General features: G+C 31.0%; 2 protein-coding genes across 2 annotated transcripts; both read left to right on the top strand.

Moving 5' to 3' along the window:
- The first annotated feature begins 5,466 nt into the window (after nt 1–5,466).
- LOC145594436 (F-box protein CPR1-like) lies at nt 5,467–6,702 on the top strand. Its single transcript, XM_081650747.1, has one exon. The coding sequence runs from the start codon at nt 5,467–5,469 to the stop codon at nt 6,700–6,702; it is 1,236 nt and encodes a 411-aa protein (XP_081506873.1).
- Nucleotides 6,703–9,896: 3,194 nt separating this feature from the next.
- LOC145595753 (S-adenosyl-L-methionine:benzoic acid/salicylic acid carboxyl methyltransferase 3-like) lies at nt 9,897–12,998 on the top strand. The gene is made up of 4 exons (XM_081652174.1): nt 9,897–9,983; nt 10,453–10,854; nt 11,406–11,660; nt 12,648–12,998. The coding sequence occupies exons 1-4, from the start codon at nt 9,897–9,899 to the stop codon at nt 12,996–12,998; spliced, it is 1,095 nt and encodes a 364-aa protein (XP_081508300.1).
- Nucleotides 12,999–15,037: the final 2,039 nt, after the last annotated feature.

Genomic DNA, 15,037 nt, shown 5'->3' with positions numbered 1-15,037 from the left:
TTGATTACTTTTTAAACAATTCGTAGGAACTTAGCATTAATACAATTTAATTTTGTGTTGCAACTGCTACTTTTGCTAAACACTCATACTATCAACCATTATTGCTTTAACAACAAACCTATATCCACTACTAATTGACAGCTACTGGCTGCCCTAACAGATACCCATTAATCAACTGTTAAAAACTAACTGCTACACTTTCCTAACAATCTCTCACCCTCATTTTAAGTGTGCTAAATCATATGAGTCCAGTCGTCTAAAATTTCGTAAAAATGTGTGCATTGCAAGTATTGGAATCGGAGGAAGTATTATAATTTTTTATTAATACAATAGAACATATTTTTAATTTTTTTTTTATTATAAATAACGTTGTTAAATAGGTATGTATTCATCTAGAGTTTTATAATATAAAAATTAATATTATTTTCATTAATAAGTACCGAGTCCATCTAGGCGCATAACACTTGCGCCTATATTTTTTTTTTGAAAATAGGAGGGTAGAATAGATATTTGACATTTGTAAAGGTACTTTTTATGATTATAGTGGTATTCTGTATGTACTATTATATATATATATATATATATATATATATATATATATATATATATATATATATATATATATATATATATATTTATATTTATAATGTCATTAGATTATAGATTCACATAAGGTACTTTATTTTCATTTCATGATTTAATCTAATTAAAAACTTAATCGAGTAGGGTCTTATATGATTCCTTTCAAAGTCAATATTCCAAATATCAAATATTTATAATTTTTAATTTTACATTATTAAAGATATTCGTATTATTTAAAGCTATGTACTCCATAAATTTCATTGATTTACTATTATAATTCTTCTTTAGAGTAACTGATCTTTACTAAACTGAAATTATTTTTACTAAATTAAAATGAATTATGGTGAACTAATATTAAACTTAATTTTACTGAATATTATTTTTGTAAGGTTGTAATCCCCCATATTTTCAAAATAAATTATTATATTTCTTTATTATTTAAATAAATGTTTTACGTTGTTTTCATTAATTAAATTATTATATGCAAAATTTATTGTAACTTTATTAGATTATTAAGCACCAATATAATTGAAATTATTATTATTAATAGTGTTGGTAGCCCAAATATGAATAAAGAGAGCCTAAACTTTTATTCAAGCCCAAAGACAATTCCCACTCCCACTTGATTTTGAAGATCAAGCCCACAAAATATATAAAACCCCAAAACCCTTATTTCCCCTCACTTTTCTTTCCTCCTCTTCACGTACTCACAAAAGAAAAAATAAAAAACATAAAACATCAAGCTTTGAAGCTGCTGCCCCGAAGCCACCCCCCTCACCGGCCGCCTGCACCTCCGGCCAGCCTGCTGACCGCCGCAACACCACCGCCCAGCCGCCCTGCTGCAGCCATTTGCCCCTCTTCTTCCTCTCTTCCTTTATTTCTTTTTATTGTTTTATTATGTTATTAAATTGTTTAAAGTTTCAAGCTTTAATTAAAATTTTTGTTCAATTATATTATTATGGTTTGATAGTATGTTTAGATTATAACAGTGTGTTTGGATAACATTAGAGGAAGGAAAAGAAGGGGAGGGAGGAGAAGAGGAGGGGAGGGAAGGGGGGGGAGAGAAGAATGGTGAGTTTTCCTTCCAAATCTCTCCATTGTTGGAGGGATCATTTTCCTACAATTTAATCCTTCCATTTCTCTCCCCTCCAATTCCCTCCCTTCCTCATTTGTTATCCAAATGAAAGATATCCCATCTCTCCATTTCCCTCCCCTTCTTTTCCTTCCATTTCCTTCTATCCAAACACACCGTAAAAGATTATAAATTTATGGATTTTGTATATCTAAATTATTAAATAAAATTTCAGATTATGTATTTTTTATATTTTAGGGTTTAAAGCATTGATTTTTCATGTTTTAGGGCTTGATAACGTGTTAATCAAACTATCTAACTATACTATGTTTTAATTACATTAAAGTATAATTATTTTAATCATGTATAAATTTTCAGATTTATTAAAGTTTCATTTTTTATGAACAAGTAGTGTTACATGTTTTTATGCTTCTAAACCTGTTTAGGGTAAAAATACCCCAAGTACGTGGCCGAATCTCATAGTGACACGTGGCCCAATAAGAAGGCGACACGTGGCCCTATGAGAGGGTGACATGTGTCGGCTACCTTTAAATACACAATACAACATCAGAAAGAGAAAAAGGCCTTGATTACATCAGGCTCAAATCCCGAGAAAACCTTGAATGCCGTAAAACGGCGCCCCCATGACACGTGGCGACCCCTGATTGTGCAGCCAATCACGTCACGAAATTCTAGGGTATAAACCCTAGAGGGGCACATGTTCCCACCCCTATAAATACCCCAATCATTTATGATGGGAGGGGTGGATTGTGACATAACATAAAAATAGAGCATTAAAGAGCTCCAACTTCTCTCTACTTTCTCTCTCTAGCTTTTCCGATTTCCGATCTCTAACTTGATCGTCGGAGGCGAATATTCCGACAAACGGAATATTTGTTGTTTTGCAGGTGTCCACGTCTCGTTGCCAGAAGAACGTGACCAGTATCCGAGGAGTTCACAAAAAACCCTGAAACAAAACCTATAAAATAATTATTGTAAGTATTTTGTGATTGAAAAAGCTTTGAACTTTATATTATAACTTTAAAAATAATTTTCAGATTTCATACTTTTTTTATTTTGAAGCCTCTAATTGCATTGAATTGATATATTCTTAGGTTTTCAACACACTAACTTGCTATATAATGACTATTTCAAGTAATTATGCTTATGGAGTTATTTTATATACTTAAAACAAATTTCCAGATTTATTTACCCACCTTAAAGTTGCTGTAATTTGATATAAAGCACTATATTTTCATAATTTTAACACATAAACTTGTAGTTGGGATGTTGCACTACTAATTTTGACTAATGGGAACAATTTAAAGGCTTTATTTTAATGGTTTGAGAGGTTTTAAAATGCTTTAGTATTGCTGTAATTTTAATTGCTTTGGTATTGATTTTTTTTCTAATTGTTTGGTTTAGGAGAGGACTTTGTAGAAATCGAGTTCTAGTTTCTAAAGTGGTCAATCGAATTGTTTACTCAAGGTACGTACAAGTTACAAAACCTTGGTTTTAGGGGCATGTTTAAGGACGGATCGAGAATTTAGTATGATGTCTAGGGATGACTGGGTTAAATTGTTTGGTTATACATTGTGAATTTCATTTGATGTGCACTATTCCTTATTGTAATTATTGGTTATGCTCTAATTATGCAAGGTGCGCTTAGAGGCAAAGGTATGTGATTGTGAAATGATTTCTTTATTACTCATTCATGATTAATGAAATAGGATGAGTAAAGGAAAGATTCAAGTCGTAAAAGACAAGGTTAAGAGTTTGGGGTGCCTTATGCAATCAAGGTGTTTACACACCGAGGTAGTAAAGGAATAAATAATAAATGTTGTTTTGTCACTAATAAATCAAGAATTGAAATCGGAAACTTGCCTTGCTTGATTTAATTGTGTTTGGAATGTTTGTATTGTTATGCATACGAGTCATCACCAAGTTTAAACCTGTAAATCACGTAAAGTGCAAGATGGATGAGCAATAAAACTTTGAATTTGTGCACATCTGGAGTAATGACAATCAGGGGTTGGGTACATGGGGTATTAGCCGTGTACTTTTCTCGAGGTCGTCTGATCTACGAGTCTCTTATTACAAATACTTTTCTTAAAACTAGGAGTTAGGTGAGATCTCATACTAACTACGGTCACGGAGTCGCGCTCGTGGTCGTTGGATGTTTATTGATGTTTCCGAAAGGAGACACTGGGTTTTTCTCTATTGATGTTCCAAATGGGACATGGGTTGGACAACCTTGTCTATTGCTAAATCCAATGAGTAAATTGAAATGAGTTAGCTACTATTAACTAGTGAAGTCTTAATAAATTGGATGGTTGAGTCATGTGTTGAGTTTATTATTTAATGATGCATATGTTTGATTATTAGTGGCATATTGGGTATTTCTTAATTATTTCGCAGCTTGTATGTACTCAGCTTTGCTGATTACGTGCTTTTGTGTGTCCTTCTTTGGTCATGGCCTTCGCCTTTCAATGACCCTGTGACGATCCAATTTTTACACTTGTAATATTGGGGAGCAGAATAACCACAGGTTCTTACACATGCAGCATTCATCAGGGTTGTGGGATTTGAGTAGAGAGTTGGTTGATTGCAGTTTATGTCTTTCGCAAGTTGAATTTATTTTAACTCGATTTTATTTGACACTATTTCTCTTGGTTTGATTTTGTTCGAACACTGGATTTATTTACTTACTACTTTTTATTGGATTTCGAATAAGGGCCTTAATGGTTCCAACTTGTAATACTTATTTTGGTTTAATTCCTTTGTTTTAAGGTTTATTTATAACTGTTTTGGTTTTCTGCTGCTAATTTCTGAGATAGCATTAACGTTTGAACACGTGGCGGTAGCACACCAGTAATTCTCTTGAAATTGTTCAGGTTATATACAGGTTTCTCATAGGTTTTTAAGAGAGAATTATTGGGGAGTTACAAAGGTAAACTTAATAGGGCCTTACAAGCGTGTGAGTTGGCAATGTAGTAGATACATTCTAGATACCACTATGTGGGGATTGATATTTGATCAAAATATCATTGTAAAATTGGAAAACTTTTGTATACACCCGGTTTTCAGTAATTTATTGTACATCGGGTATACTTTTGTCCGATTTAGTGTCACTTTTGTCAAATTTAGTGTCACTTTTGTCAAGTTTATCAATGAAGCATAAATAACTCATATATATCAGGGTAACTTTTATTCGTTTTAGTGTAACTTTTGCGTATTTTATTGTTACTTTAAAACAGATGTTCAGTAATTTACTGAACATCCGTTTTATTTAAAAGTTTGTGATTCTAGTTACCTAATAAACTTTCCTATTTATCTAGAATCGGTACATATTATCCTCATTATCACAAAAACAAATTTGCCAATATTTTGTTGATGAGAACAAATAAAAAAATTTCAGTATAGTCGGTTTGCCTTACAAGTGAGTCAGCTATGTTGGGCCATGATATTGATCAAATATCATTGTAAATTCTACTCGGTTAATCAAAAATAAATTTTCCTATTTTAACTCGTAAAAAGGTAAAAATATACTTGTAATATATATATATATATTTTTATTAGGATAAGTGAACATATTTGCTTAGGATAGTCGGTTGCTAAACTTGCATTGCAAGTACTTCCCTAATTTAAGAATTAATACCTACATCCTTCAAAACTAGTTCTTATAAATACTTCTTATAAATACTCATCAAACCATTAATTTAACAACCTATCAAACACAAATTTTCCAGTTTACCAAAGTTTTTCCTCCATCAAACCAAAATACATACTAAAGTAAAACCAATAGTATAAGCATGGTGGTACGATTTCGAGTTTCAAACAAGGGAAGGAAGATATCAAAAAAATCACAAAGATCACTAAACACAAAATTTAAACAATTACCTAGTGAAATTCTTGTACAAATTGCTAGTAAACTTCCCTTTACAAAAATTTTACAATGTAGTCAACCTTTGTCACACAAAAATAATGGATTTGACAACATTATTTCCGACCCTATGTTCCCTAGTTTTTTCCAATCTCACAACAATAACAAAAATTCATCCAAAAAAACAACTTTCTTAGCTTATGATGCTGTAGCCAATTCTTGCACTTTGATTGACTATAGTCCTGATCACCTAAGCGAGTTTCGTTTCGATAGCTTGGATTTTATACGTGGATCAGAAGATGAGATTAGAACTAGATTGAGTAGATTTTATGTATTGGGTTCTTGCAATGGTTGGGCACTCTTTTACTCGTTGACGCGACGTGGTGATTCTTTGCGGCTGGTGAATCTGATCACGAGGCGTTGTTTGGTCCTTCCTCAAGCACCGTATGCACTAGCGTGGCCGTACCTTCACTATGGGTTGGGTTACGGCTCCAAGACTGGACTTTTAAAAGTGGTTTTGTTGTATCATCGACGAGCTAGTGCTAAAATTACGGCGGAAGTCATGACAGTTAGGGATGAAGGTGATAGTGCTTGGGAGGTTGTAGACACGGAATGGTCTGGTGAATTTTTGACGAGAGAACGCAAGTCTGTTCTATTGAATGGTGCGTTACATTGGCTAGCGTATGACAGTGATCATTCGATAATAAGGTTTGATATCGACCAAGAAAAGTTCGATTTTATTCCTTCCCCTTACACTACTAATAAAGAAAAATCGAAGATGGGCGTGATTATTTCTCATCTATGCGTATTGGATGGGTTGCTTTGCGTGGGTTCTGCGAGTGGTTTGGTTAACAACATAAGGGTGGAAATATGGGTGATGAAGGAGTATGGAATCGAAAAGTCATGGACTCGTTTTACAGTCATTGAAGGATTCGATTACTTTGAGCATTTCGTTCTAACTCCGGAGATTAAAGATGGCAAGATGATATTATTGACGAAATTCTCGCGTAATATATATGATCAGAATTTCTTTATTGATGTTTATGATTGTGAACTAAGAAAGAGGGTCAAAAGGGTGCCTTTGTTTGAGGGGGTGGATGTACTAACAAGAGCAAGCATGACAGTACATTATTTTGCGCCTAGTTTCTTGTCAAACATCTTCTAATTATAATGAGTTATGTGTAAGTAATGTAATTCTTATTTCAGTTGGTAATTCTTTGATGTACTCGTATGCACAAATAATGCATTTACACGTTACAATCAAATCTCTTTCTGTCTTTATAATAATTATTGAGTGATAATATGGAGTAATATACTCTGCCCTTATGTTTATATATTTCATAGTTTCTCACTTTCATGTTACTTTTTTTGTTTTAATTTTTTTTATAACTTGGTCTGAGACATGAGTATACTTGGCTACTACTGGTATTTGAAGGGAAAAGCTAACGAACGTTCTGGAGGCATTGGATAAGATAATTAAAGTATTATTTATTAACTTGAAATAAACATTAATTACACCAATCGATGCGTAATTATAGCATACATTTTCAAATATACTATATTAGTAAATATTTTAAAGAATTATCCAACACCTCGAGGCCATTTAGAATCTATTATGAAACTAAGGAAATGAGATATTTTCTTGGAACAAAGTATATTAGGACCATCCTTTTCCCACCCAGCCACTCCGCAACGAACCCACCCAACCCAGCCCAGCCCAGCCACCTCTCTTGCCGGACCATTGTCTCTCCCCCGCCAATAGAGTTGCCGCTTCAGCATTGTAGACACCAAATTGTCTCTCCCCAAAACCAAACCCAGTGATGAATACCTTTCACTTCGAACCATAATCGAATGAAGTGAAAGTGTGAAAAGTCAAGTGTTGCGGTTAGTTTTTATTTAAAATATTTCTTTCTGTTTTCGAAAACCAACTCTATTTTATGAAAATAGCTTATTCAGTTTAATTTGGTCCATGATAAGGGTCCAATAATGGTGTATTTGGATGGGGCTTGAAAAGACCTTTCCAACGATATATTATAAGCCCAATTCTGATGAATAATGAGGAAGTTATGGCCAAAATACTAAACTGGGCCCAAACCGGATTTTCCCTACGACCCAATGATCATGAGGAGGGTCCAAAGTTTTAATCTTATTCCTAAACTAATTAGGATTGGTTAGAATCTTCTATAAGATTCTAAAAGATCTTAATTATCCTTTTTTGAAAAGATAAGATCATAGAGTTTGAATTTGAATAAAACTTTCTAATTTGTTCGAGCATAGTTCACGAACGTGCTCACTTTTATTTCGAGTTTAAGCTCGAGCTTGGAGCAAGTTTAAATCGACCTTAATTAAATAAATAAGCCCTAATTGTCCATTAAAAAAAACAAGGTTATTATGTAAAAATTAAATTAGGGTCACTATATTTCACTATGTTAAATTTTGTAAATCACTATTGTTAAATATAACTAAAAACTAACTTTAATATCAGATTAGCCAATGGATCCTTATGACTTATGTCATGTTCACTTTATCTTATTTATGGCTAAAATAAAATTATTTTTACAAGACTCGGCTGAAATCATTTTTGCTGATCTTAAATTATATTTATAAGGGTCTGGATTAATTGACTAAACTAAACTGAATATTTTATTAGAGAAGGAAATTAAGATAAGAAATGAACTTATTGAAACTGAACTGAACTGAAAATTACTATAGAGAACATGTCCTAAATTGAATTTTTTTTGCTAAACTAATATTATTTTTCTAGAACTAAAATTATTTTTATAGAATTGAAATTATTTTTTAAGAATTGAAATTAATTAATTTTTCTGAATGGAAATACTCGTATAAAATATATGCATATCTACATTCATATTGCTATTTAATTTTTTTTTTTTGACGGGATATTGCTATTTAATTTACTAGTATACATGTTGCATGCGATATTTATTCTCTATAATATAATTTACTTAGACTAAATTATTACGTGTTAGCATTGTCAACTTGTCAGGTGACCCATATTTTTAACTAAGTCCTAACGTGGATCCACCGCTGAGATTAACTAACATTATTATTTTTCTTTCTGAGATGATATTATATTACCTCCATTTCTTATTAGTTGACACGTGTTGACTTTAACACTATTTTTACGCTTTTTTTTTACCGTGTTTTGCGATTTATATTTATATATAATGAAAATATAGTGATGTGAGATTTAGTTAGAATCATCACGATATATATTTTCTAAATATAAACTTTTTATAGTTTTTTCTTATTTGAAATTAAAGATATTAATGATTGAATTCATGCATTAGCAAACGTGACTAAGGAAACGTGTCAACTATAAATAAACGGATGAAGCAGTATATTTTCTTCTGGTCGATCAACCTGGTCTGAATACGCGGGCAAGGTCCTTTTGGAAGTGAGGGAAAAACGATAAGGAAATTCTCACCCTTAAATTGCCTTAGAGAGAAATTGCTTCTATAATTGCATAGTCGTGAGGATCATTCTTATTATTAGATCAAGTAATATGGAGTACTCAATAAAGTATATCATACTCTTTTCGTGTTTTAATAAGTGTTCGTTTCGATTTGAATTTAAGTGGAAAAAGAATTGAACATATTAAATTATTACTCCATATTTAAATGGAGATCCGAATTGCAAACTAACTAATTAAACATGAAATTTTTTAATAAGGACAGACAAAATTAAATATACTTGTATACTCCCTCCGTTTTTTTTTTTATATGCATTACTTTGACAATTGCACTATTCACATACCATGGTTGACTTAATTTTTTCACCTCTAAAAAATAAATAAATATTATTATATAATATATCATTAGAATTGTCATAATGTCTAGTTTCATAATATAATTTTGTTACAATTTTTACTAATGCACAATTAAAGATATTAACATTAAAGATATTAATGGTCAAAGTAACATCTCGACAAATGTGCCGGTCAAATTGATGTATATAAAAAAAAAACAGAGGGGGCAATTTATTTTTTATAATAATCGTTCAATTTTGAAGGCTAGCACAAAAAACGTTCTAGATGTTTAATAAAACATATACTTTGTATTAAATTAAAATTGCTAAATGTGAACCTAAATAAATTAAGTATATCTGTATATCACTATATTCACGCGTATGACCAGTTTAATATTTAAATGTAACAATAATGCTAAGTTGCTAACTACTAAAAATGTTGTCATTATTATAATATAATATTGACACTATTATATAAGTACAATAATTGTATTAATAGTGAACCCATAAAATTAAGCAAGCTAGAAGCTTAAGAGCCTAAAAGCATACAAATACAATATCAAAACAAGAAAGAAAGAGAGTGGTAAGTAGATGGTGATGGATGTCGAGATAGAGCAAGTTCTTCACATGAAAGATGGGCAAGATGATACTAGTTATGCTAAAGCATCCTATATGCAGGTAAGGTCGTCAATTATTTTTACGTCTTACCATTTACCAATCGCGTACTTTACCCTTTTTTTTTTTTTTTCATTTACTTGTGAATTTGTGATATTATTTTTTAAAAAATAAATGGTAAACACAAAAGTCTTATATACAACGCCGTGTATTAGTAGATGAACTGATAAAACATAAGTACCAATACACATTTAGACCAACTAATTAATTCTATAAGGATCAAGGAATGGAGGGATGACAAGTCCCTCCAACTCCTCCCCGTTGTGTCGTTGTGACTAGAGTTCAATCCTCACTCTTATCCCTTCTGTGATAGGAGAGACACCCGTATATTTCCATTTAAAAAAAATAAAAAAAATTCATTTATAGTTATATAATTTGTATTGTATGTACAATGCACAAACATCAAATTTCATAGCTTTATCAACTTAATACATTACTAATCAATGGAAGATTGATATTTTCTTTGCAACAGAAACAAGTGATATCATTGACAAAACATATAAAAGAGAAAGCAATAAAAGAGTTCTATTGCAAGAAACGACCAACAACTTTATGCATTGCAGACTTGGGGTGTTCCTTGGCTAACAGCTTGACTGTGGTGTCCGATCTCATAGCAACCGTCGATAAGACTCGTCGAGAGCTCGGAAATGGCCCCAAAGAGTATCAAGTTTACTTGAATGATCTCCCAAGGAACGATTTTAACGCCATATTTAGGTCATTGGGATGTTTTGAAGATAAGCTTAAGCAACAATTAGGAAATGATTTTGGGTATTGTTTTGTAAATGGCATTCCTGGCTCTTTTTATGGTAGGCTTTTTCCAAGTAATCACTTGCAATTTGTCCATTCTTCATATAGCCTACATTGGCTATCTCAGGTAAAATATATCTTCATGCCGTAAGATCATTTTTATTTCGTATATTTTTTGCTCATTGATAGAGTATAAAACATAATCCTGAGCCTCAACCATAAGTTTAAGCTTTTGGTTAAATTAGTCTACTAATATGGTATCAAAGGCCGTTTCAATTTAAGCTTTTAGTTGAGTTGATTGATGATCGAATGTATTGGAAAATGTGCCTAAATAAATATTTCATACGAGTATATCGACTAAAGTGGAAGGAGGAAGTACTAAGGAAGCAACTTAATAGATGAAGAAATCGCTAGATTTAAGATTTGATAAAGATTCTTTTCCTAAAAAATGAGCTAATAATTCACACTTTTTCTCTCTTTCTTGGAATCATAGAAATTATAAAGTATATAATGACTAATGTAATAAGTTAAAAATAAGTACCCCACTTGTATATGATGATTAAACTTTGTGCAATATAAAACACAACAATAATTAAGTGTACTGTAGTAGCATTATTATAATTTTATTATCAAATTTAGTAATATTAAAGTTGTAGAAATTGACCATGATTGAATCAGGTGCCAGATGAGATAGAGGACAACAAAGGGAACATATTCTTAGCAAGAACAAGTCCATCTAATGTGCTTGAAGCTTACTATAAACAATTTGAAAAGGATTTTTCAATGTTTCTAAGTTGTCGATCCAAAGAAGTAATAGAAGGAGGGATGATGGTGCTTACTATATTGGGAAGGAAAAGCAATGAAATTTACAGTAAGGAGTCTTGTAACATGTTTGATCTTCTTGCTACCGCGCTTAATGACATGGTTGTTGAGGTAATAATACTACCATCGATCTCTATCATCTTAGTGTGCCTTCTTCAATTCGATTCGATTTACATGTTTTGGTATAGATTATTTATGAGAAAGAGAATAGTGAAAAGCTTAATTATATTGGTCAGGGGCGGGTGTCCATTCGATCTTTGGTTTGGACTTAGATCAAATTCAATCCGATCCAAAATAAAATTCGATTTTCAATTTTCAAATCCAATCCGATCCGAATTATTCACCAAATCCAATCTGATCCAATTTTAAATTTTATTATTTGGATCCAACCGAAAATTTGAATTAAAATATATTGCAGTTTTTTTTAGGCTTAGTGCATTTATAAAAGTAAAAATACAATTATAAAAATTCGATTCTTGAAAGAATAGTTGGACATGATTAATACAAGTATTTAAAATATAGTTTTACATGATTAATATTAACAATCTTTGTTTGTAAAAGTACAGTATTATATTTTGGTTATTTCGGATTTTTGGATCCAAACAAGGCCAATCCAATCCGATCCGAAAATCCGAATTATCATTAAAATTCAATCAGATACGATCCAATTAAAAGTCCGGATCCATTTGAATTGGATAGAATTTCGGTTTTAATCCGGATAGTGGACACTCTACCTCACTCCCCTAATATTGATGAGTGAGTATACAAGAGTTGCATAAGGTAAATGATGTAACGAGGTTTTTTTTAATATATAGATATGTTCAAACATTTTAAAATAATGAATAGGGAATCACAAGATTGGAATCAACATACGGCGATTAAAAATAAATAAAAAACAAATAAAGGTTAATAAAAGGAAAAGTGAGGGATGGTATAACATGGTGGAAAATTATATTACTCCTAGTAATTATTTTGAATATTATTACTTATTTGTAGTAACTGAGTAGAACATAAAAGAACGAAGGAAATGTTTTTTTTTTTTTTTTGTTGAAACGGAAGCAGTTCGTATAATTATAATTTGTGAACTTATGTACGTAGGGTTTCATTGAGGAAGAGAAGCTCAATAAATTCAATCTCCCTATTTACACTCCATCAGCAACAGAACTAAGATTTTTGGTGGAGAAAGAAGGATCATTTACTCTAAATGAAGACCATGTTTCTGAAGTAAGTTGGGAAGCAAATGATGTTAACAAAAACTCTTCTTCGGCCGTACATTATGATTTTGTCAAATGTGTAAGATCAGTGGCGGAACCCTTTCTCATACTTCATTTCGGAGAAACTGTCATTGAAGAAATATTCTTAAGGTATTCTGAACTTGTTCAAGTCTCGATGGCTAAGGAAAAGAGTGTATTCATCAATGTCACGGTGTCGCTAACGCGAAAGGGTTGATTATTCATGGAGGAAACTCAATTTATTACTTGTTGTTTTGAATTTGAACAAGGGTTTTTTACAACAATTTGTACTAAAAAAATAAGCTCATCTGAGATTTGTTACTAGTACGTTCTTTTGTTTGTGTTTTTTAGTTGGTCCAAAATCCAAAAACTTCAGGAAGTAACTCTTGAAATTTTCTACTGTTTAAATTTTTATCGACAAATTTAATGAGATGGTGAAATTGTTAATAAACATGTTTTGAATCTTATACATCTTGTAGTGTGTTTCAAGCTTTTGTTATTATTCTTGGTACTATATTACTATAGAATATAGATAGATACCACTACCCATGCCACTACCATGTCATTATAGGATATGGAAATTAATAATCTTTTGGTCATTAGCACTATATATATTGTGCTCGTAAATAACTAGTTTCTTCGTTTCTCAGTATAATCATCACTTTGACTTTTTACAAAGTTTATAAACTTTCTTTGATTTTCTATTTTTGATATTATATTAGCAATAATAAAACAAATTTGATAATATACATTGAGATTGACTTAATAATAGTAAAAATTATGACAATTATTGTCATTGTATGTTATTAATAAATAAAAGTGGTCAAAATTATAATATAAATAGTGTAAGGGCTTGTTATCTTTAGATTAATTTCAGTTCATTTCAGTTTCTAATATCCTCCTCTCATAAAATATTCAGTTCAGTTCAGTTCAGCTCCATTCAGTCAATCAGAAGAGGCCCTAAGAAGTATTATTCATAAAGGAATTATCGACATTAGACCAATGACTTCAAAAAATGTACTACCTTTGATTTTTTTTTTTTTTTTTTTTTTTTTTTTGACAAAATGTATGTACTACCTCTGATATAATCTTAAAATTACGACTTATGTGATCAAAATAAAATAAATTTGATAATATATGGAGTATAATTTTACACGAATCATAAGAGTGAATAAATTTGATAATATATGGAGTATAATTTTACACGAATCATAAAAGTGAATAAAAGGTATTGAATTAGTTGGTAGAATCATATAAGGCCCAAATGTTTAAGGCCACATATATTTGGGGTCATGTGCTGAGGACCAAGTTGCATTCGGCCCTCTGAAATTAAAGTGGTGTGGCTTATTTATTTGTTTACTTTCTTTCATTTTTTATGACGATTTCATTACAATTTAATGCTGCTGTTTTTTAAAATTTTGTTTCACGTTTTTTCACCAATAAATGTACTTTCCAATCACGTTTTAAGAGCTGTTATTTCTACAAATTGGCAATTGCCAATTTGACATGCATCTTTATTAAAGGTTTGAAGTCGATAGGGAATGACAATTTGATTTTCTACTACTTCGTATCTTTATATTGGACATTTGTGATTTTCGTATTATATATTAAGGGTTAATAAGACATTTATTAACCTATTTACAGGTGATGATATTGAATTGGAATTGAAATTGAATTAGAAATAGAAATAGAATTATTTTCTATGTCAGTCAAACATACCTTAGATGAAAAATACAGTTTGAAATGAGCTCACAATTAATTATTACCTTCATTTCATATTATGTGCAACAAAATGATTGACACAAATTCTTAAATAAAATTTGTTTGTGAGTGTTAAATGGAAAGAAAAAAAAATTAGAGATGCGTGTGACGAGAACGAGAGAAATGATAAGTTAAAAAAAAAAAAAAAAAAAATACTTGTTGCACATACAATATATGACAATTGTTCTTACTAAATATTGCACATAAATAAACAGATGAATTTCAGAGATTGTCACCATCATGCTAATATGCCATAACCGATGCAGTACTTTTATTAATTACATATATTTGAACTGAATTATAGTTGATAGTTAAGTGATTGTCTTATTATATGTACACATGTACTCCGTATCTTTTTTTGTTTTAAAATTTTAATTAATTGGATTATGATGGTGGTGAATAATTGCCATTGATAACTCGTATAACGTCTATAAATACTATTATTATTATTATATTATATGGAACTCAATAACAAGAGCATTGCTTATTGCATAA

The sequence above is a fragment of the Chenopodium album genome, chromosome 19 (genome assembly GCF_948465745.1).
Source record: "Chenopodium album chromosome 19, dcCheAlbu1.1, whole genome shotgun sequence".
Lineage (NCBI taxonomy): Eukaryota > Viridiplantae > Streptophyta > Magnoliopsida > Caryophyllales > Amaranthaceae > Chenopodium > Chenopodium album.
Note: the sequence above shows the minus strand (reverse complement) of the source record. Positions and strands in the feature narration are given on the sequence as shown.

Excerpts from the sequence above, each read along its gene's own strand:
- LOC145594436 (XM_081650747.1), top strand. The coding sequence starts at position 5,467 with ATGGTGGTACGATTTCGAGTTTCAAACAAGGGAAGGAAGATATCAAAA.
- LOC145595753 (XM_081652174.1), top strand. The coding sequence starts at position 9,897 with ATGGTGATGGATGTCGAGATAGAGCAAGTTCTTCACATGAAAGATGGG. Across the intron at positions 9,984-10,452 it reads CTAAAGCATCCTATATGCAG|AAACAAGTGATATCATTGAC; the intron begins GTAAGGTCGTCA and ends TCTTTGCAACAG. Across the intron at positions 11,661-12,647 it reads TTAATGACATGGTTGTTGAG|GGTTTCATTGAGGAAGAGAA; the intron begins GTAATAATACTA and ends TTATGTACGTAG.